This window comes from Hoplias malabaricus, chromosome 10 (assembly GCF_029633855.1).
Source record: "Hoplias malabaricus isolate fHopMal1 chromosome 10, fHopMal1.hap1, whole genome shotgun sequence".
In the NCBI taxonomy this organism is placed as follows: domain Eukaryota; kingdom Metazoa; phylum Chordata; class Actinopteri; order Characiformes; family Erythrinidae; genus Hoplias; species Hoplias malabaricus.
In genome coordinates, this window is record NC_089809.1 from 23183293 (window position 1) to 23207823 (window position 24531).

General features: G+C 41.4%; 1 protein-coding gene across 6 annotated transcripts in view; it reads left to right on the top strand.

The window, feature by feature from the left end:
• The window catches only part of sema6cb (semaphorin 6Cb), a 193992-nt gene extending 178325 nt beyond the window's left edge, over positions 1-15667 (top strand). For 4 of the 6 annotated variants that reach the window (XM_066682487.1, XM_066682486.1, XM_066682488.1 and 1 more), the window contains 2 exons: positions 1564-1716; positions 13187-15667. In XM_066682487.1, the coding sequence (XP_066538584.1) occupies positions 1564-1716; positions 13187-14448 (1415 nt within the window). In that variant the 3' untranslated portion in view covers positions 14449-15667. Of the gene's footprint in view, positions 1-1563; positions 1717-6001; positions 6402-13186 lie in introns of those variants that run through there. The other 2 variants (XM_066682491.1, XM_066682490.1) reach the window with 2 other exon arrangements.
• Positions 15668-24531: the final 8864 nt, after the last annotated feature.

Sequence of the window (24531 nt, forward strand, 5' to 3'; positions counted from 1 at the left end):
CTCTCTCTCTCTCTCTTGCTCTCTCTCACTCTCGCTCTCTCTCTCTCGCTCTCTCTCTCGCTCTCTCTCTCTCGCTCTCTCTCTTTCTCGCTCTCTCTCTCATGCTGTGTCTCTCCCTCACCAGTTTTCTCATCTCCCCACTGTTTGATAAAGCAGCCCCGCAGAGAAAAGCCAGACAGACACATTTTCTACAGCACATACAATGAAACACATTTCAATGAGCATATTCTTATGAGTATTCTGAGTATTCTATACTTTTAAAACCCACCCCCCTCACCTCCCCTCCCAGTTGTTTAACGCAGTGGGGATAGGAATGATAATAAGTGGAAGTCATAACAAAACTGGCCTTGTGGCCATGCACTGGCATGCCAGCCTGCAACCCCCCTGTGTACAGCAGGCTCCATTTGCCTGGCACAGATGGCACGCTGACAGGCCTGATTTGGAACAAGGCTGGTGGACTGGCAGAAAAGAAGAATTTGTGTGTGTGTGCCTGTGTGTGTTTGTGTGTGTGTGTCTGTTTGTATATTTGTGTGTGTGTGAGATAGAGAGGGAGGGAGAGAAGCAGAGGCGGATGGGAAACGGGCTGGTTGTAAGAGAACAGTAAGGGCAGCTCATTAACCATCAGTGGAGCTCTGGAGCCCCTCTCCACTGCCTGGACTCAAGGACACTCAGCCTTTGAGAAGGGGAGCTTCACAGGGGCATCAATAATTAAAGCAGCCCTGGCAGGAGAATATGTAAAGTTCCATTGCAGTATTAAAGAAGGGGATACCCTCAAAGTCAGTCTTAGGGAGAGTCAAGCCTTACTGTGAAGTCTCCGAGTGCTCTGTGAAGGTGAAATGGAGAGAGACTGGAAGGGAAGAAAGTGTTTTGAATCAACAGATGTGCCACTCGCTAGAAGTTTCATTGCAATCTGGCCAGGTGTTTCTAGCTCAGGTTCTTGTCTTGAAAGCATTGGCATGCACTGGAGCTAGAAACTCCTCTATGAATCCATGGTTTAGGAAACATGGTGTTGATTCGTCTGCCAAACCGAATGCTTTAGTGAGCTTAAGTCGACTCTGTAAATAAGCTCTAATTGCTAGAGGATATTTTTACACACACCTGTTTTAAACATTGCACATATGAAGCATTTAAGAGAACTTCCTCATGGAGACAGAGCGAGCTCTTTAAAACCTTTTTCTGAAGGGTCGAGCAACAGTCTTTTACCTACTTTATATTGTTTTTGCTGCTTGTCTACGAATTATTGCCATGAATGTTGATTTTTATAGTCACATGCAAAGGTTTAGGCACCCCTGATTAAGTGGCCTGTTTTGTCGTTTTTCTATGACATTAGTGTATTTTTTAAAAATCCAGTATGTGAAAAAGAAATTCGCCTCTAAATTTGGCTGAAAAATACTGTATTTGAGTTTCTTTAGGAATTAATTTGATCTCAAATTCAGTAAAATGTGTAGTTTGACAGGGAGTATTCAAACTGTTGCCTGTGACTGTATGTTACTCTGTTTGTTATGAGACATTTGCCTTATTTCACTGATTGGTTACTCTTGCCCCCTTCCAATACAACCACAGGAAAGACCTCACCCACAAGCGCCAGTCCAACCAATCAGGGGCCAGCTCTGCCTAAAGGGCCAGGCGTCCCTGAGAAAGGTACCCACCCTTCGGAGGGGGAGAGGGTTGGGCGGGGTTCCCCTGACTCGGAGCCAATCAGTGTGGAGATGGAGGGTAAGGGGGCGGGGAGAGGCTCTAAGTCTGCTGTCTGTCTTCTAGTTCTCCACTTTCCTCAGTTAAAGATTCTTTTATGCTCTACTGGATTCTGCTGTGTGGCCCTTAACTTCATACACAAAACATTGCTGAGACTGTAACATAATTCATAATTAAGAAGATAGACACGTTTTCATTAACTTAACAAATGCATAGCAAATGCAAACGTTCATAAAATCAATCATGAAACAATTCTTGAACTTAAATATATGACCAGTTTGTTAGCAAACCCATCACCATTATAAAATCGACTACACAGATAAACTCTCGCTTTTGTTAAAAATTAATCTGCTCTGCTGTGAGAAACATGGAAAACATGTGAGAAAGTTTATTGAACTCATCACCATTTATAACCAGTCAAAGCCTCCGAGCTGATTATATTTCTGTGGCTCCAACAGACACAGGAATAGCATGGTCGTGTTTATTTAGCCTTGTAATCATTCTGTGCTCACATCACATGTTTTCCAACTCTCATCCATGGCCTGCAGCACTCTGCATTGTCTCACGTGTTGCTGTTTGCAAGCCCTTTCCTCTTCTCTCTGGTCAATCTCCTCCAATGTGCAGAGAAGGACATATAAATCCTCTTCCTGCTGAGTGCTGTGCTGCTTTCTCACTCAGACTGCTGCTGCCATGATCATCCACTCAGCGCGTAATGAGAAACGCCAGCAACAAATAAATAAGCGCAGAGCCAACAGGCACGTCCTGATAGAAACTTCTGCAGGGTGATCTGTTTCAGCAGCCCGGCAGAGGCCAGGCCTTACACAGCCCACAACATCCACAGAACAAGAGATAGTTTCAGAAAAGAGTTCATATAGTTACAATATGGTTCTTTTATTGGTAATACTGATGGAACTGTTTTTAGTATACACAACCTGCATTACCAGATTCATATACTATTATCTGCTAATGTTGTAAAAGACCCCTACACACACACACACACACACACACCAACATCACTGCCACTAGTGACAAAGGATTTTGCTCAGAAATTATAGAAGCACTATGGAATGTATATCATAATATTTTGATAACTGTAATATAACTGGAATGGAACACAAAGTGAAAAGACCAATTAATGCATTAACGTGATTGTGTTTATAATCTTACCCTTTACCAAAGAACCCCTGAATAATCTCTTTTTAATGTGGTAGAGAAAATATTCAAACATTGCAATATTGTGCAACAGTAGCGCCACCTAAGAAAAGTATATTTAAAAGTTGTAAATGAGTGCAGATTCATTTCTGCCTCAGAAAGCAACCCTATAATAAATGTTTAAAAATTAAACAGTAGAATAATTATATTAATACAACAGCGTGTTTATATTTAAGTGTGTTTGCTAAATCAGTAAAATCAGATTGGACTTATCAATATTTCATTTAGTTTATGAAAGTGTTATTTTGTTGTGCAAGCAAAAATGAGCTTACTGCCCAAATAAATATTTCTGTCAGCCTAAATTTTTTTGCACATTGGTGTGAATTTCAAACTTTATTTCATGATAGCTATATAGGTCCTCATTTTTTTTTCTTCACTTTTTCATATTATTTTACTATTTTCATCTGCCTGTGTCAGCTTTCTCCATCCACCCTGTGTCATTTCCTCTCTTGCAGAGACTCAGTCTGCAGAACTGAAAGTCTAAATGCACTCACGAATGCTCACAGACTGAGAGAGAGAGAGAGAGAAAGAGAGTGAGAACTCATCTATTATTGACAACAGGGCATATATCCGAATATATCTGTAGCCAAGGAAAAGCGTCAAAAATTACTTTATTTATTTATTTATTTTTTTTTCATTAAAAGATTTGCCTTGACACCTTGAGTAGCTGCAAAACAGCCATAAAATACCAAAGCCAAGCAGGGTGTCTTTCTGATAAATTCTGAACATACTGTACCGCTGCAGAGAGACCAATATTACCATATCACTATACTGAATATATTAAAGCTAACTGTGGATGTGCGTGACCAAGGCCGGTTTGATCCGTCATATTAATGTTATGATATATATTGTTGAGCCCTGGTTGCGGTGTGGGTTATTATGTGTAATTGGAGTGAGTGGAGAGTGCGGGTTAAGCGCTGCTTTGCTATTACAAGCTCCAGACACCCACCTGGACTCAATCCGCTTGCTCGTCTGGAAGCCTATAATGATGCCTCACACTCCAGCAGAAACTAAACCTGTACTTGTTATTGCTCGGAGGTGGCTACCGCTCATGTCCCCATCACCAGCACCACCACTACTATTTAAAACACAAACATGTGCACACACACACACACACACTGAGGTCATTTACAAAATTCAAATGAAGCGAATGCTGGCATGCAGACGACTCCCAACCTCTGATAATTTGTGTATGTGTATTGGAAAAGACTGCTCATAATCGGCAGCTCTGTGCAGAATCTGAAGCTAATTAGACAGCAGAGAGGGCTGAGGACAAACTGGAGATGAACTCGGGCTGAACTCTAAAACCTCCCCTTAGCTCCAGAGAAAGAGTGGTGCAGCTCTGTAGGTTATTAATACCTCAAGAAAAAGAGCCAAATCAGGAGAGAATCAGGGAAAGTCTCATGTTTGTCTCTCTTTTTAAAAACATGAAACAATAACTGTTTTCTTTTGCTATTCCAGTTATTACTGTATTAACTTTTCTACAGCATGGTCTCAAATTACACTATAAGACCTCAGAGCAGGGTGCTGTGTCCATAATATCCATAATATCCACTGTCATAGGCCAAAGACATAACTGTACGTATAGGGTATAGTTTACAAAACATAAACATATTAAACCCATCGCCATCACAGAAACTTTTCAGATAAATAGGCTAACATGTTCTTGTGTGTGAACTAAGGGCCCACACCATGTGTAATCCATGTAATGCACTTCATCTTGTCCCAAAACTTCCTGACCACCTCCCTCTCCTTGTCCTCTTATGCTCATTCTGAGCTCAGGGGAGTAGTGTGTTGTTAACCCGCGTGCTGTTTCCTTTAAACTAATGCTCCACCTTCTTCTGTTCAGTGCTCAGTATTCCTCTTCTCCTCGACCACCTCCTGTCCCCTTGTGTTGCAAGTGAACCCTGTGTTTAGCTCCGAAATACACCACAGAAATCTAGAACTCTGCCCGAGCTCTAGGTTTTCACAGACAACAGTGCTTTTTGCAGTAGAATAGTGCTGACTCTAGCTCTAGCAGTGTGAAATACATTGATCCGAAAGTGACAATTCAGCGACATTGATTTTGGGAATGATGCAAGATAACACAGGTATCTGTTAGCTGACTGAACAAAATAGGCTGTCAGTGTTTTCTTCCAAACCTGGTGAACTGTCCAATGACCTTGATTTAGCAGCGGTGCAAGAAGATGCAAAGGCAACATCATATGCGTCAGAGGAAGCATGTGCTAGTCTTAACTTTCTCTGCCTGGTGGCATCATGTGAAGTGAAAACTTAGCAATTGAGTGACATTGGCAAATGACTAAATGGGGAGGCATGTTAGATACCCAAAAATTTACAAATACTCTACAAATAGTACTTTCAGTCCTATTTATAATAATAAATAAATAAATAATAAAATATTTCATTCTTGATCTGATCAAAATTATTGAATTGGTTTTTGAACTATTAAATTGAAAGTTGAGTTTGCATGATGTGTTGAATTGTTTCCCAAAAAAGGTTTAGGATAAGTATCATTATCTCTCCATGCGATTTATTTCAGACTCTATAGTTCTAGAGCTAGAGGCAAGTTTTATTTATATTTCTGGGCTGTCGGTGGAGAACAGGGTTTAGAACTTTGCTCTAGAAATGCCCTGCTCTTGTCATATCCTGCACGATTCTGGATTTTTCTTTTTTAGTTCCAGATAGTTTGCACACTTTTCCTTCCAGAGAACCGGCCCTGCTTCTTTCTTTCTCTGCCTGTGTGATGTTGAAATAAAGGAGTGACCTGCATGTGCCTAACTGCCCTCTTTCTCCCTGTTTTAAAAATGTGTGTGACCTAAAGCGGAGGAGTGGTTTTTGCTGTGTTTTTGCTTTACCAGCTGTTGGTTATCATCTTTATTCTGTTTTTGCATGCATAAAGCATCAGTCTGATGCATGAGTCTCAGAAATGTGGAATATTGTGTAAATAATGAAAATAATTGTAATTTAGCTTCTTTGCCTTGCATTCAGCTCAGAAAAGTGAGGCACTGTGATTTAATACATCAGAGTTTTAGGTTTTGTAGGAACGAACGCTGTTGTAGAGATTGTTTATTAGTTCTTTCTGTATTTCAATCAGCTCGGTCACTTGTGGATGAAATTCCTTGAGGTGCTCTTCTCACAAATGAGAATCTCATCCAGGATTGTCTTTCTACTTCACTCCGACATAAACAAAGCGGAACTCAATTTGCCAAGCAGTGAAGTGGAACGGAGAATACTGAATCCATTTGAGGAAGAATGTGTGATGAAATTCATTTTCTACGTTCGCATGTTCAGACATACTCAATTATTTACCATTGTTTGTTCTGCACCATCTGAACTCAAACGAACAAATTATTTTCACTCAAAATCCACATTTTAAGGTGAACTAATGTGACAGACTGTTGATAGAATGGGAAAGATGTAGTCATCTGGTGTGCTGTCTTGAAGCTTTATAAATCTGAAGAGTTAAATTGTTATTCCTTAATGACATTAAGGACAGTAAAGGAATGAAAGATACTGTAGATCCATGTGTTGTGCATTTTATTCTTAGCAGTGCTAGTAATCTAGTTTACAGATATTAACATTTTGATTTAGGGCATCAAATTAAGTAGCGAAGTGTAAGGAACAGTACAAGAATGCCATGACTATTAGAGGCTATATATTTTACATTTCCATTTAACTGTCGTTCTTGCCCATTTATGTCATTATTATTGTGTAAAATCATTTTCTGTTTGCCCATGATAGAACTAACTACTCCTAATTATTACAGAAATTTCAGTCACTTATTACAGCCATCATTTTTTAATGATGAGTTTATGACTGATTGTTTCTACTGTCTTCTAATCCGCTTACTGTGGGAGCATAGTTACAAAGCAGGCATGCCCTCTGAACTGAATTAGAGTGTGTGAGAGATAGCGATCGTTAATGATAGAAATACATCATTCTGCCTGCCAAACTCGGTCACACTGAAGCTAATTTAGTCCTGCCAGTCCTGCCATGTTTCCATTAAATGAGCAGGAAAACCACCGGTTTTTCTTATCATTTAATGAACACAATATTATTATTCTTAAATTCTTAGTTTAAACAGCAAGCAAAATGATCTGGTCCCGGGGTCACCAGGCTTATCCACAAAGAGACGGTGTGGCTGCATGTTTTCATTCCAATAAAGCTGAAGCACATGATTCCACTCATTTAATCACTCGTTCTCAACCTTCAATCAATTGATTGGTTATTTTAGGTACCTAGTTATATAAGGCTTTTGCTTTGTTGAGATGAAACTGGTCATCACATGGCATTTGTTCTGATGATTCATGAAGATTCGACCTAGTCCAGTGTCAATACATGCCCTTCTACATTTAATTCACTTGTCTGTGATCATGTTATTGTTCCTCCTGTTTAATTGTATTTGTGAATATCAGTTTTAGCTAAGCTGAGCATGTGGAAAACGACCCTGCCTGTTCATTCAATGCATTGCTAGCCAATCACATGTTTAATTAAGCTCATATCTACACAGCTGAACAATTAGTTCTCTTCTGTATGTTTACTGAGCTGTCATACAACAATGCAGATGGTGGCTGGTGTCCTGTGCCTGTGTTTAGGAACACAGTTAAATTTAGAAATGTAGAAATCTGGAAAGCCATTATTAAAGAGGGTATTTTAGCTAGTCAGTTAATGGGAATGATATGTGTGATGGATATTACACACACACTATTGTGTTTCAGTATTATTATATTCAATATAATAATTTCAATATTAGTTACAGATCAGATTGTTTTTCAGATCACCAAAAGAGAAAAGGTGACAAATGTAAAACAGTCATTTTAGTTTTCAGTTTCAACGTATTGTAGTCAAGAATGGAAATAGTGATGAGATCTGGGGGGAACCTCACTCGCCATCACACACATCACACAAACATGCATGTAGTGACAAGCTGAGCTGACAGGGTGCTTTGTCAAGCTCTGTGCGCTTATATTCCCCAACATTACAGTGTGAACACATAAACAATTCCAAACAGACCCGAACAATGAAAGGGGCGAAGCCATGTGAATAAAGCCACTTCCCCGAGTCCCAATCAGCCCCCCAAAGTCCATGGCCAATGGTACAGTATTTTGTGTTGTTACTGTTTCATTTGCATTAGTGACATAGCCTTTACACATAAGATTACAGTACTCTGAGCATGAAGTATTCAGTGGAGAGATTCAAGTTCTGAAACATTAAGTTCTTAGCCCTAACAGTTCAGAGACATTGACTAAAAGAGTAAGTGGGCCATTTATGAGGGATGAAGGCAGTGTCCCGCTTGGCCATCACCCACTCTGCTCCTGTGAAAAACAACAGTTCTGAAAGGAGACATCAAACATGACTTTTTTGTTCAAACTCAACACTTAATGTTTCCCTTGCCATTCTTTGCTTCATCTATAAATGCCCCTTTTCTCATTGAAGCATTTTCTCAATATTCAGCTTATTTCTCCTTCATGTTTAATCATGTAAATGTTTTGCACACCTCAGGTGCAAAAACACATTCACACTAGGTTTCTGCCCTGTTTATTCCTGTTTTAGGGTGTTGTGTTCACAGCAACAACAAAATAGATTACATTCTGTAACCACTCTTAAGAGAAATTCCAGTACTTCACGTCCCTGTGCACCACAACTCCCCCTTCACATCCTGTTCTACTGTTAGAGGGCTTATGTAACATGGAGTTTTATCTATTTTTGTGCTTTCTCTTTCCTTCTCAGATGGAGTCATTAGAACAGCTCCTGTTGTAGAGAGAGAGGCTAAGACTTTGAACTCTGATGGCTGACAGTCTGTCAATCACTTTCACTTATCTTACATTTCTGTCTTCTCTACTTCTACCCCTTCTTTTGCCTCCTGTTTAGTGATGCTTCAGTTACATTCCCTCATTAACACACTCATTCCATTCCTCTCTTCATTATTTCTAACCTTTACTCTGTCCATCCTTGATTATAATAGAGATTGTTCATCTCTCTTAGCATTATTCATTTTTGTCTCATTCCATCCATTTTCCCATCTCAGTCCATCTGGTTGTTTACCTTTTGGCAGGCTGGAGATGGTCTGTAATATGGCTGTCCATGTTCTTCACACATTTCTACTATCTTTAGCCCTCACGCTGCAGACCAATTCCATTTAACACATTTAGCGAGCATATTAAACCAGAGCCAAAAAGTGGTTCATATATTAACGTTTGCTAACAAACAGTCATAATGAAGACAAACAAAACAACTTCTCCAGTTAGTTTAAGGATTTTAAAGAACACTGTGTCTACTATTGCTGCAAAATATATATATATAAAAAAAACATCATATCACCACTATAATTCAACTTGCAGTATCAGCCTTCAGTTGATTGTAAAACACATGAAAACCCATGATGGGGTTAACCTTTAGATGGTCATTTATTACGATCGTAGTATAATATGACTTGTGTAGTTACCTCTTGGAAATGTGTAAGGTGTGGGTTAAGTTCTATAATATTAACCACATGAGAATAGCAGTCTTGTCATTCATTCATTCATTTCCTTTAACCACGTCATCTTGTGATGGGTCCAGAATCTACCTGAATAACAAATATTTGATATGGCATTTGTTATTACCATAGGAAGCAACGATCTTTTGCCTGATATTGGCTAAATACTGGATACAAAGTAAAGGAAAATTAGAATACATTACAAATGTATTGATTTTTCTGCACTGTCAGAACACTTATCTAGTACATCAGAGATCAGCATAGATACATATAGCACAAATTAAACGTCTGTGATTGGTTAAGGGCTCACTTTAGCCTCAGTGTCAAAATTATATTCTGATAGCCATTACCATCTCCAGGGTGTGTAGGTATCCCTAAGCTTGTCTGAAGGTGAAATCTTGCTTCCCACTTCAGAGTAAATAATCTTAAACAGCTGAGCAGCCTCTTAGATCCTCTGTACCTGTGTGAGTAGGTGTCAGTGCGATGGTGACTGGGCAAGCATATGTCTCCTATAGGCAACTGCTAAGCCATGGCCCACAGTCACAAACATGTTTTGACAGTTTTTGTGGAGCAGTTAAGATTTGTGTGTCCCTCCTTTGTGCCCCCTAGTGTGACTGACACACACATACACATCCTGTACACATACACACATTGAGTGAGTCACACCTACGTAGGCCATGTGCTAGCCCTCAGTGCTCTGCGGGCTCTGTGGGTGTAGTTTAGGGCCCTGCAGAGGCCGGATGAGTCACAGAGAGAGAGAGAGAAAGAGTATATCTTTCCATTATTCATTATCATCCTTTTCCCTTGTTGCAGCTTCCCTGTCTAACCAGCCATCACACAAGCACTGGACAGATAAGAGGGAGTAAGAGTAGAGTGAGTACAGAGAAGGAGTCCACTGCAGATGTTTTGCTAGTCAAATTATTTTTTCAAAATGGATTACTATTATCTGTTATTATATTAAAAACATTTAATTTTGAAGTTTAAAGAGTTGATGCTAGTTCCAGGATTTTGGCTTGATGCAGTATGTTATTTAATGTGCAGACTTTTTTTTTTTTTTACGTAAAATGTCAGGTTATATCAGTTCGTCTGCAATCAATAGTGATCAGTGTGAGGTATAAATACTTATAGATCCAGTACCAGTACTGTTGCTTTGGGCCTGTTCTTGCAAAAAATACAGAAAGGACGAAAGGCTACAATGTTTATCCCAATTATGTGACAGTTAAACATCAGCTGAAATTTCATGATTGTGGCAGACCTATTGTAAACATCTGTTAGTGTAAGAAATGACACTTTTCACAATTTCTTATGGTCTGTTTGTGTCATGAAATGTGCAAACAGCGTAAAGGGCAGCTGGTGTTTTTTCAAGAAAGAGAGAGAGAGCAGAAATCTCTCCATTATTCATAAACGTTCTCTCCAGTCGCAGCACTGCTGTCTAACCAGCCATCAACCCTGGATATGAGAGAGAGAGAGAGAGAGAATCAGTGTTGACTCTATTCTTTCTGCAGATGTTACTCTAGTCAACGATGATACCCCAGCATCTCTTTTTCATAAAACACAGAAAAGAGCTTTCTGGAAGGTATCAAAGCCAAAAAGAGAAACCTGCCGCGTGGGAGCAACTCTTTCCAACAATTTCATGACCTATATAAATCTCCTGCCAAACAACCAGGGTCTATGTGGGGGAGAGGGAGAGGAGTGGGGGAGATGTGCTACCAGAAGGCAAGGTTTTATATTGCAGAGTTTATTTTGCCATAACTCTTCCCAGTTTGCATCTACAAACAGCAAAGTAAAAAATAACATTTAGGAAAATAACTTTGTTGGAAAGCTTCCCTCGGTTGATAGCAAGCAAAATGCCTGCTCTGCACCCTTAATGTGTTTGTATTGATGCCTGGAGGAAGATTATCCTTGTTTTTGTGTTTTTCTTTTTTCCCCTGCTATAAACCTATTCTGCATTCATAATTATGCTTTTGCTTGCAACTGCATAAAAAAAGTACAATAGATTTTTTTCCCTCTTCCCATCTATTTTCTTTCTTTCGCTCTCTCCCCATCCCTCCTCCTGTAGTCATCCACCCACACTACCCTATAGTGACTCTGCTGTATGTACCTGCTTCAGCATCCTGAAATAAAACAGGCAGAGAGAGCTCCTGCTAGCTTAAGCACAGGTCCCAGCCTTATCCTCTGCAGCTGCGTTTAATGCCATCGCACTCACCTCCAGTTCACCCACACAGTATTATATAAAGGAGCTTTTTTCTAAGTCAAATGCATGCATCAGTTTGTAAATTAGTCAACCACTTTTTTTTCTACCCTAACATAAATCTGAATTATTCCTTATTGGCTTAGAGCCTTTTCTGCCACACACAAGGTAATCGCTTCATTCATGGAGCCAGGGACTTGGCACCTCGTCCCTCGACCTTGCATAAAGACAAAATGGGTTGAGACAGAGAGGGGCGGAGAGAATGACAGTGCAGATGGCAGAAAGATTTGCTAATTATCTTAAATTGCAGGTGGTAGAATCCATCACCTCTGGCCTCGGCCTGTGGAGTGAATTAAGATGATATGGTGGCACAGATCATGAAAATTGGTCAGACCACATCATATCCCCAATATTTCATGAACCATCTGAATTTACATTTGGATCAGTGATGAAGCTGAGAGACAAATCTGAAGATAATTTTAAAAATACCTGTTAGTAAATACAGTATAAACTGCTAATTCATTCATTAATTCATTCATTCCGTCTGTAGCCACTAACCAATCACAAACTGTGGGAAAGACCAAAATGACTTTCTAAATTTATAAGTCAAAAATATATTCTATTCGAGTGAATCATTCCCTCCAAAGGCAGGACAGGGTTCTGTTTCCAGCTCAGACAACAGTGTTTAGGCTGCTATTTCTGCAGTTGCTCAAAAACATGATTGAATTTAAGGTTAGGAATAGGTGTATTTATAGTGTTAAATGTAACACAATATATTTCATTGACCTGAATGTTCATGTGAATTCATTAGATAGGGTTGTCCCAACTGTGGCTTTATCAATTGTAGGTTTTCCCAGATCCAGTGCTCCACATGTTCTAGTGTTTGTTTGTTTTTTTCTAGCTCCTAACACGTCTGTTTCAACTAATCAGCTCATTACCAAACCCTTACAGAGTGGAAGTGGTTGTGTTAAAGCAGGGAGGGTATTAAAGGGAAGAGCAGTTGTCTTCAGTTATACACGTCAGAAAACACTGATGTTAAAGACAAGGTGACTGTACAGAGCATCTTCAGGAGCAAAATGAACTGTTACCTGAACATGCTCATATATGTGTGGCCAGTTGAATAACCCGAAACAGCATTTATCCTCAAAGCATACTCGTGATAGAGAGCTTAAAGTATTCTGCTCTAAGCATTAATATTTTGGCAAGCACAGCATATCAGATGCTTCTATTCTGAGCTCTGTCCAGGTGGCTTTGGCCTTTAGACTTCTCAAGCTTCTATGTAATGTATTTAATTAATTTAAAAGCATTATTAGACAGTAGGAAGTCCTAAACTTTTAAACTTTTACCTTCAGTTTAAGGCAGAAGCCTTGTACTCTTCAGCTTTCTGCTGGGTTTGAGAGTTAATTTTAGCAGCAATAATCTACTGGCTCCTCCATGTCTTCAAGTTCATTGTTTAGAGACAGTAAAGCAAAATTTTACCAGCTCTGCCCTGTTTTCATGTCAGCTATGAGTTTTAACCACACTCATATTATTGTGTTCTCTCTCTCTCTCTCTCTCTTTCTCCCATCTTTTTCCCCTTTTGCCCCCCCCCCCCCCCCTCCTCTCTGTAGGCGTCCGCCGACCCCCTGAAGCAGATAAATCCAACCACAGTGTTCACTACACTCTGCTAATAGCGTGTGTGCTTGTGGCTTTCGTCCTGGGCGCCTTTCTCTCCGGGTTTCTCGTCTCCTGTTACTGCAACCACAATGTCAACAAAACCAAGCGGCTGGCCAAGGACCCGGAGGCTCCCATTCCTCACGCACTGTCTCTGCGAAGCCTGGCCAAGCTGAACGGCCTGCTAGAGAGCCAGGGCAAAGAGGAAAAGATGGAAGTGTCCTCTCCAAAGATCTACAACTCCTTCTTCCAGAACGGAAAAGACCATCCGCCTCGGAGAACCACCCACCATGGTGTCATGTCAGAGCTTATCCATCCGCACCATCACCATTCCTCTGAGCTGTCAGGCTTGCCCACACCCGATTCAACGCCAGAGCTGCCGATCAAAAGCATGAAGGCCTTCAAGAACCAGTGGGAGAAGAACCAGAATTGCAACAACGCCAAAGAGCCAAAATCCCACAACTCTGCGTGTTCAAGGCCCGGCTCAGGCGTCCATCAGCAGGTGTTTCCCTTCTCCCACGGACTGGTCAGCAGGCAGGCCCTGGGGGGCCCCACTCACCCAGAGGAGAGGAAGATACACAATGCAGAGCGTGTGTTTAGCCAGCCGCAACATTGCTACCCTCACAAGATCGTGGATGTGACCTCATTAGACGAGCTACTAAAACACATCCACGAGATCAACGTGGCCACAGGGAAGAACCCAGCCGTACTCACCTCGTCCATGTCGGCCAGCGCCAGTCAAATGGCATTTGCCAATCGTGTCCAACCTCACATCCCGGAAACGGAGTCGGCACCCTATTACAGCTCGTCCACCCTGCCCAGAGACAGCCTGACCCGCCGCATGGACGTACCCCCTGACGTGCCCCCTCAGCATCAGTCCACGCTGGAGAGGGTGTCCCGCCATGCCTCCCAGCGCCACTCACTCCTGTCTGGAGAAGGGGGAGGAGTGCTGGTGTGTCGCGAGCCAAGCTTCAGCCGCCGCTCACACCACCCTCCTCCACCACTCCTATCCCGAGTCAACTCCACCGGCAGCGAGGTACGCCACCCGCTCATCTCTAATGGCTACCTAACGCGCCAGCACAGCTATAGTGAGCAGCCGGATGTCCACCGGGGGGCCGTGGTACGCCGGACCACCTCGCTGAAACCGGACGTCCCCCCCAAGCCACTCTTCATACCTGCCACCTCCCCGGTCAACCAGGCAGGAAAGTTCAACTACTGAGCTCTGGCAGACTCTTAACCTGCACTCTCGAGCCTAAAGACTGAAGAGATCTACACTCATGCAGAGAACAATTCTAGAACCCTGATCTAGATTTCTTTTGGACAGCTTTTACCTGGATCCGGTCACGAGTGCGTTCGGTCGAACAAACCCTCACGACTTGATAATGGCTGCCAGTGTTGTCATCTTCACTTCTGAACTTTGAAAATTGTTTTGTTTTGGGTTTTTTTTTGTGTCTCATCAATATATTTGTACCATATTGGTATTGCTCAGCTATTCGCTTATAGAAGGTGAGGAACTAGAAGAGAATGGCTCTTGTTCTAGGCTGCCACTGTGTTGAGTGTGGCTTTTACGTGTTCACTCGAATGGTATCACTAATTCTGAGGCCTGGGACCTGGACTAAGCCAACATCTGGGCTTGAGCCTTATGTAATTCTGATCTCTCTTGCTTTGGCTTAACTATTCTGTTGATGTAGAGTTGATGAACTGTATCAATCCCAGCTCTAAACGTGTATATATATGCATGTGTGTGTGTATATATATGTGTGTTCATATCTACACAGTATATGTATACATATACATACACAGTATATGTATCCTGAAGAACAAAATGGATGATCTCCTTTGAAAGTAGCTCTTTGCCTTATTTTGAAAAGGAAAAATGTTGTTGAAAATCCCTTCTGTTGACCTTTTACACAACAAATGAAGAAAATAATCTCTTTAGAAAAAACATGAGCAATAACCTGTCCACCATTACCACCATTACTTTCAACAGCACTGCCCACCTTTAAGAGTAATGTAGCCAAAATGTAAAAATTCAGTGTGATTAAAAGTCCAGTGACCAAAAGCATGGCTAGAAAAAGAATTGGTTTTATTCAATGCTATGAGTATCAGTGTATGTAAGAGGAATGTAATCAGATGTGCATCAGGCTTGTCATTTATTCCACGGCATTATGTTTTAAAGCTCAACAAAACCTGAACGTTACAGGCCAGAATCTGCCCCAGACTCAATAAACATCACAATCAGCATAGAGTCTCCACTGAGAAGGGAATTAATTCTGTAAACAGAGCCCATGAGCCAGAATTTTACTCCAGGTCTGAGCTACTCCCATAAAAGCCCATTTTGTCATTATTAACATTGTAGCTATTTGGTGTAAATATAGTAACAATAACTAGCCAAATTCTGTTTGTGTAAATTTGTGCCTTATTTAATATGATACGTGCTACGGGGCGGGGGTGGGGTGGGGTGGGGGTGTGTGGAGGAGGGGCAGGGGGAGAGGAGGGTCGAGACGCTACCTTTATCGTTTCATTTGTAATTTTTAAAAAACAAAAACAAATTAAAAGAAACTTTGGTGTCTGTATGTGTCATATATATAAATATTCTATTGTAGATTTATATTTCTATTTAGACATTTTTAATATTCCCTTACTGTGTGAAGCTCTTATGTTTGGGTCAGCAGCTGACTTTTATGGATGGTATTTTCCCCCCACCTTTCGATTCAGTTCCTTTTCTGTGTGCATGTGTAATAATGCATTGCACCAACCCAGCGAGCCCACTGCTGTTTAGATTTCCTTCAGAGTTCTACAGGAGCTAATTCTTTTTCTAAGTAAAACGAACCAAGATTTTTTTTCTATTAATTAGAGGAGGTGGAGCTGGGTCAGTGCGGAGAGGCAGTATTCCTTTGATTCATCTGTTTGAAGGGAAGGCTTGGGGCTTGTGTGAGTTTACATATGTGTGTGTTGTGTGTCTGTGTGTCCTCAAGTGCACACATGTTGAGTGTGTGTGTGTGTGTTAATCTGTTGGGAAGATCAGCTGGCTGGAGTTTAAACATATCTCTCTCTCGTCTCTGCTCCACTGCTGGACTGTCAGATAGAACGACTGTGTACGCTTCTCTACTCAAGGACATCTCTCCCCTCCTGCTTCTTTTTTCTGCTAATGATACGTCTGGTTTTGCATAGAATTCCTGGTGCTGGTCTGAAATAGTTTTCCTCTGTACACTTGAATTAATCTCTCCAGTCGGCTGCCTGTTACGACGCGCTGCAGTGTTGCCCTGAATTAAACCAAATGCAATGTGTTTTTTTTTTTTTTTTTTTTTTTCTTTTTCCTTCACAAATGGCTTGACGTACATATGCAACATACATAGAACACTAGACAACAGGTGAATGAAGCCCTGCTTATTGAAGTGAGGTGTGTCATTTGGGTTGCTATCCATTAGAGAATAAACATGTCGCCTGGGTTCAGGGGAGAGAGAGTAGTTTCTTTGAATTTCCTTGGAGTTTATGAAGGGAAGGGAATGAATGGTCTGTGTCTGCTTTATCTGCTCTAACCGCTGAGCTTTTTGTTATTGCACAGTGTAAATAAAGGGGAATGCCATGGAGATGTCCAGAATGCAGTGCTCTGTTCTGATTACTGCAGGACAAAAAAGCTCCACAGCGTCGCCCCGTCTGCTTTTCTTGAATACCATTGTATTTTCCTTATAACAGAAATAAATCAGAAGACCTAACAGGCATGTTGTTTGGACTGATTACATAACCTCCTCATTTGCGTAATGTGCTGGTCTGAAACTGGTCCATGTGACTGTCTCCTGTGGCCAGGAGTCGGGATGATGTCAAATGTGACATATTTCTCAGAGTAAAAATGTGTCAGCACTCTGCATATTTAAAGCTTTTCAAAAATAAAGAACTCTGTAATAATTTACCACGCTGCACCGGACAATCTGCCCTGCGAGAACCTGATGAGTACGGTATGGTATTTCTGTCTGTTCGCTTCAATGTCATAGTGTCTTTAAATCACACTTTTCTTCAGCAAAAATTAGACAAGCAGAAAACCCTGCTGCACTTTGAGCAGAACGCCGCCACTCTCACCTCAGGCCGTCGGGTCTGTTCTTTAGTTTGCTTACCTCTTCATCCCAGACTCGTGTTCAGAATCAGACAAGAACAAATGCTCAGTCTGTAAGGGTCCTTGGTATTCTGCACTGCTGTTGGCTCCTGATCTGGAGCAGCAGCAAAGATCAACACCACACACTGAAGGCTTCTCTTTGCTATAAGATTTGTTTTGCTGCTTGTCATCAGCAGACGTATGATGGCTAACAAACTGAGAACCCCCTTTAAACTAACACAAGACACACTTTTGAAGCCCCCTTTTTTCTTTTGTACACATTCATCTACAATAGTTACTCGAACCAGAAGCAGTCTCCCAGATGATATCATGTATTAGCAACTAACTATCGTACATCACATGGGGGAATTGTGACAGAAGTGTTTTATCCACGCTGCTTTTATTGTGACATTTGAATGGATTTTCCGGTAAAACAAAGGCTTTTTGTGGGCCCCCCCTCTTCATCTCCACATAAAAGCAATCACACTCCAAATAAGCGAGCACATCTACTTCCGTGTTGTTTAGGCTGTATTTACCCTTAACTTTAAAAAATATGTTTTAAAACGAATGTAAAATAAGGGAATATTTTTCTGTGGTGAACACACGCCATGAGAAACACTGTGACAGACCAGGGTGTTGTTATCATTACATTTTAGCAGTTAAATTTGTGAAATGCTGTAGTTCTATTGCACTTTTACTGTCACATAGAGACAAAAACACATGGGGTCCTGTAAAAAATCAGAGGCTACATTTCATTTATTGGATTCCCAGTCTTTTTTTTTCTGGAGAGTAAGAAACTGAAACATGTTCCATTAATTCCTCAGCGGTTTGGAGCAGATGAAAGCTGGTCTCTGCTTTTTGCACAGAGCTGTGTACTGACTCTGTGAAGTCAGGAAAATGTGTTAATGTCAGCGTGGGTAAAATATGTAGCCTACACAGTTTCAGAGCTTTGATGCTCTAACAGAATGTACAAGCTGCTAAACTAACAGAGTCGTCTTGAAGTGTAGACTGAATGAAGAAGGTTAACTCTGGGTGAACTGGTTACATTGACCCCATGTCACGGAAAAACTCTCAAATCTACACAATTCCACTTTGAAATGATGTGAGTTTTGTTTCCAAGCTAAACGAAGAGAATGTGGACTAAGAATCCTTCTGGAGGGAAACAAGTAAACTCTGATTAGGATCCAAAGTGACCCTGGGTTCAGGGTTAATTATCTCCCAGACAAATAATGAAGAAGCAGAAAATGGAAAGATTAATCAGGAAGCTGGAGGAGTTGATGGTGGCTGATGACTTGCAATTTGAACAGAACATTAATAAGACACATCCGCTTGCCTTTATCTGTCACCCTTCATCATTAAACCATCATTACCCGTCTCCCTGCTTTACTTAAGGGCTGCTTAGTTCACTGCAGAGAGGCTTCCACGTTTGATGTAAGGAGGAGTGACTAATGGCAGGCTAACAGGCAGGGCTTCCAGAGCTTAGTCTTGGGGTTATTTTGTCGTTGGTGTGGTTCAAAAGAACTTGACACTTATGAGGATGTTTTTCTGACGGCAGAATTTCTTCAACAGTGAAAATGATGCGACGGTGCTTCACACGTCAGAGCTGTGCCTGAAAGCTTGGGAAGTTTACTGTAGGTCACATCAGAGTGTGTCAGTGAATGCATTGACTCTTAACAAACGTGGAGCATATGTCCACCTGCTGAGTCAACGTTCTACTGAAATTAAGTGCATTAATAAAAGCTTATTATTTTCTCCTGCAGTGACTACTATATACCTACACTGTTGTAGTGGAAGTAACTGCATTTATTCAGGAGCGCGTTAGTGAGGCCAGTTGTTGATGTTGGATGACTACTTCTGGTATTCCAGCTCATCCCAAATATCAAATGGGGCTCTTCCTCAGATCACAGTTTCAGTGCTTTACACCCCAATGATGGAGATTTCATAAACCCCTGGACCACACTTGGCACTGGTGTTGTTACCTTAGGCTCATGTGCAGCTGTAAAAATATATTCACTCATTAGAAAGGTCTGTTTTTGACATGTCATCAAAGAAGTTTTAGACTTGGCCAAAGAGCAGGAAAAAAAAGACTATAGTTAACAACCCTCCTCTCCTCCCATGATGAAAACAATCCTCTAAAAAAAGATCTAATTAAAGATTGTTGTTTGTTTGTTTCCCTACAGGTTTTCTCTCATTTCAGATTGTGATGATAGTTAAAATAGTGCTGCGATTCTCGTTTGACTGGCACATGTTTAATCGTAAGCGTCCAATGCGTATCTCTCCTGACCTCAGGTAGGGTTTTATTTTTCTCCACCTTACGAGGCCTCTGTCAGCTCTCCTCAGCTCCTGTCCTCCACACCTGCTCCAGCTGTAAGAGAAGAAGCAGGCTCCGAATGCCTCTCTGTGACCGAGTGTGGTGTTGCAGCAGTGTCCTGACAGCGGGCATCAGAACGCATTATGTCTGAACTCTCAGATTGGGAGCCAGGGAGGAGGTCTCTGTTTCAGCTCAGCGCTGTCAGGCAAAAACAGGATTTCTGTGGTCTGACGCTTTGCCAGGCCATTACAGTTCAGGAAGGATCCATGTGTCAAAAGTCTCTTAGATAACTCCTTTCTGTCGTTCCCTTCTGTTTCCCTCTCCTTTCCTGGTGTTCTTCTCGTGGTTTCTTCATTCACAGAATGACTGAACATGCTACATGCACAATTTTTGCATTTAAATTTCATTCAAGTCCAACTTTAATTTCCAGCTTCCAATTTCCATCATGGGGCGGCACAGTGGCGCAGCAGGTAGTGTTGCAGTCACACAGCTCCAGGATCCTGGGGTTGTGGGTTCATGTCTGTGAGGAGTTTGGTGTGGTCTCCCTGTTTCCACAGGTGTTTCCTCCAGGAATTTAACAAAACAGCATTTTCTCTTCTTTTTTTCTGATTTGATGAGACACTCTGAGACCTCTTGTATGTTTAGAGCTATAGTGATGCTGGTGGAAGAAAACGTTTCCTGACTCGCTCCTCCAAAACACCCCGAAGTGGCTCAATAATATTTAGATCTGGTGACAGTGCAGGCCATGGGAGATGTTCAACTTCACTTTCATGTTCATCAAACCAATCTTTCACCAGTCTTGCTGTGTGTATTGGTGCATTGTAGTCCTGATACACAGCACGCCTTCAGGATACAGTGTTTGAACCATTGGATGCACATGGTCCTCCAGAATGGTTCGGTTTTCCTTGGCAGTGACGCGCCTATCTAGCACAAGTATTGGGCCAAGGGAATGCCATGATATGACAGCCCAAATCATCACTGATCCACCCCCATGCTTCACTCTGGGCATGCAACAGTCTGGTGGTACGCTTCTTGGTGGGGCTTCTCCACAACGTAACTCTCCCGGATGTGGAGAAAACAGTAAAGGTGGACTCATCAGAGAACAATACATGTTTCACATTGTCCACAGCCCAAGATTTGTGCTCCTTGCACCATTGAAACCGACGTTTGGCATTGGCATGAATGACCAAAGGTTTGGCTATAGCAGCCCGGCCGTGTATATTGACCCTGTGGAGCTCCCGATGGACAGTTCCGGTGGAAACAGGAGAGTTGAACTCACGTCCACAGTTAATCCTGTTGGATGTGTTTCGTCCTTCTTGGTGGAATGCTGACATTACCCTGGATACCGTGGCTCTTGATACATCACAAAGACTCGCTGTCTTGGTCACAGGTGCGCCAGCAAGACGTGCACCAACAATTTGTCCTCTTTTGAACTCTGGTATGTCACCCATAATGCTGTGTGCATTGCAATATTTTGAGCAAAACTGGTGCAGTGTGCAATTAATGAAGATTGGCCACCAGGCTGGTCCAATTTAGCCATGAAACCTCCCACACTAAAATGACAGGTGTTTCAGTTTCATTGTCCAACCCCTGTGAGAGAGAGAGAGAAAGAAAGAAAACAGAATCTGCTGCTCATTTCAAGGAATAAAAAGTGCTTTTAGCAATTTAACAAAACAGCATTTTCTCTTCTTTGCTTCTGTTTTGATGAGACACTGAGACCTCCTGTATGTTTAGAGCTGTAGAAATATTTATATTTCATTGTTTCACCAATGAGAAATTATATATTGCTTCTAATTGTAAATATGTGTATGTTTGTATGTGTGTGTGTATGTGTGTGTGTGTGTGAGAGAGAGAGAGAGAGAGAGAGAGGTCCTATTCTAGCCGCTGTTGAGCATGATTCACCACAGCAACCTGCAACCTGCTTGCTGCACTGGATGCCACTGCCATGTCAACAGTAAGAGTCTGGACTGACAGCTCACACTTGGTGCTGGAACCTAAGCCAAGTCAAAACAAGGCAGGCACGGCTGGCAGTGGCTGTTGTACACAGCTCCAGGATCCTGGGGTTGTGGGTTCATGTCTGTGAGGAGTTTGGTGTGTTCTCCTCGTGTGCGCGTGGGTTTCCTCCGGGTGCTCCGGTTTCCTCCCACAGTCCAAAAACACAGTGGTAGGTGGATTGTTGACTTGAAAGTTTCCATAGGTGTGAGTGTGTATCACCCTGTGAAGTACTGGCGCCCCCTCCAGGATGTGTTCCTGCCTTGCACCCAGTGATTCTGGGTGTGATTCGTAGAGCTAGGGGATGAGGGGGCAAGAAGAAGTGAGTTTTTCACTTTAAACTCACTCGCCCTCAAGAACAAACACAAACATGCATCCCATTAAACTGACATCTTTGGTGATTTTCACATTCCCTCTGCCACTGACTGTCTACAGTGTAACATCCACGAGATCATCATTCATCAATATCTCAGAGTGATCACTAGAGCTGAACATATAGTATTTGTTTCAAGGTTTCTTGAAAAAAATCCTTTTTACTTCAGCTAACACTCTTTGTTTTCACCGTTGCTATGGAAACTGTCAAATCACAATGCATTCTGGGCAAGTTCTGCTTCTGAAGTGGACATCAGTGTTGACTTGTTCCCTCAGTTCTCCAAGGGCTCATTTAACACACTTCAGTTCATACAACAATGAAATGTCCCTTGGGATCGTGTGAGGGATTCCCCCATGGGGAAGTGTTGAGGCAAAGTGGGCGAGGGGAAGAACTGAACCAGAACTGAAATGCAGGGCTAGATTCACACATGTAAATGGGGGCAGAATAATGGCTGTTGTGGATGTTCTGTTGAAATAACTGGAGGTCAGTTTAAGCCCGGACTCTCAAACCTGCTCAGAGCGATGTTTTTCAGAGTTTTTCTCAGACACAGAATGCACTTCTGCTGATGACATTTCAAAAATACAAAAGTTCTTCATAATTTAATTTGTAGGAGTAAGAAAATGAAATAATGTTGAATCCTTTAGGACCATCACAACAACCTGTAGTAAATAATGTTATTTAAATTAGTGCGGTCAGGTCAAGGAGGTGGTGCAAAAACATGAAATTAATGTAATGAGTTTCATACATTTTTAGATGTTATTTACCTCACGGAATTGGCCTGTAACTCCCTCACTTATTCACACTCACTCACTCACGGCCATGTTTTACACAGTGCTCCACCAGGGGTGCTATTGTCACCAATTCTGACATTTTACAAGGCCACACTGAAAGTCGAAAACATTTTTTAGCACGCAAAAGCTGTGATGATATTTAAAGAATATTTTTAGACATATTTTTGCTTATCACTGGCTTTTCTGCCAGGGTGGGCAATTTTAAATGAGACTCGGTTAATGCATATTTGATGAGGCCTAGTTCATTTTCCTATTTCAGAATCAGTGTTTCTAATCTCCCCTCCGTCTGATAAAATGTAATAAATGTGATAATGTTTTCTCATAGCCAATGGCACAAAATAAATATGCCCAATGTAAATCAACAGAAGGAACAGCATAAGGACAGCTATGTTTATGGCTTTAGGGAGGTGCACTTGTCCAGAGATGTTTCCCACTGTGTCATCTAATCGCATTCTTTTTAATACTTTTTACTGGACAATTTGTGATTACAATTTCATCGTACACTCTCAGAAATAAAGGTATGATTGTTACTAAAGGTACAAACCGTGTAAATGTATCTTAAACATACAACTGAGGTGTTATCTAAAGTTACATTGCGTTCTCTTCACCAGAAAAAGAGGTGAATATTCGTAAAATTTCATTATAGAATTGTGTAAAATAAAAGAACATTTTATAGGTCCTGATGAAATAGAACATATGAAATCAACACAATATAATCTACCAATATTATAGGAAATGTTAGTTAGATACTGAAATGTACCCTTGAGAGTACCACCACAGTGACAGTTTTTCTGACAGTGTAGGCTGCTGCCTGTCTGAATAAATTATTCCTCTTAAGGCCTATAGTTTAGTTTCGTAGTTGTCTTTTTAAGCTTTCTGGTGTTTTCTGGTTATGAGCACTCCAAACCATTTTTAAAAGATCTTCACAGAATCTTTATTTATATCTGTATCATAGACTCTGAAGTCTGTCACTGCTCTTGAAGAGGTCTCTCTTATCTATTCTCTCTAGAAGGCTGTAGGGATGTAAAGAATTTAATGATTTGAATGAGATGGCTATGAAAAGCTTTGGTGGCATGTTTCAGAAAATAATAGGTATTGACCTTGGTAAGGCTTTATTGCAGAAATATATGCAGTCCTTTGTTCCAGTTTCATATTTTCAAGGCTCACTCTTTCTCAAACAGTAATAGAAATGTAGCGTACTACACATCTCACATTCACAAAACAGCATCTGCTGCTCATTTCAAGGAATAAAAAGTGCTTTTAGCAATTTAACACAACAGCATTTTCTCTTCTTTGCTTCTGTTTTGATGAGACACTCTGAGACCTCCTGTATGTTTAGAGCTATAGAAAGATTTATATTTCATTGTTTCACCAATGAGAAATTATATATTTCTTCTAATTATAAATATATGTGTGTGTGTGTGTGAGAGAGAGAGAGATCCTATTCTAGCCGCTGTTGAGCATGATTCACCACACAAACCTGCTTGCTGCACTGCATGCCACTGCCCTGTCAACAGTAAGAGTCTGGACTGACAGCTCACACTTGGTGCTGGAACCTTAGCCAAGTCAAAACAGGGCAGAGTCCCTAACCAGGCACGGCTGGCAGTGGCTGATGTACACACCGGAGCCATGCTCCCTCTGCCTTTTGGACTCTTTCATAAGCAGCTCTCCTGCTGTGCTCAGGGAATTCTAAAATGATCTCCCAAAATGTGAAATGGTACTAACATGTTTATTTTCTCTCC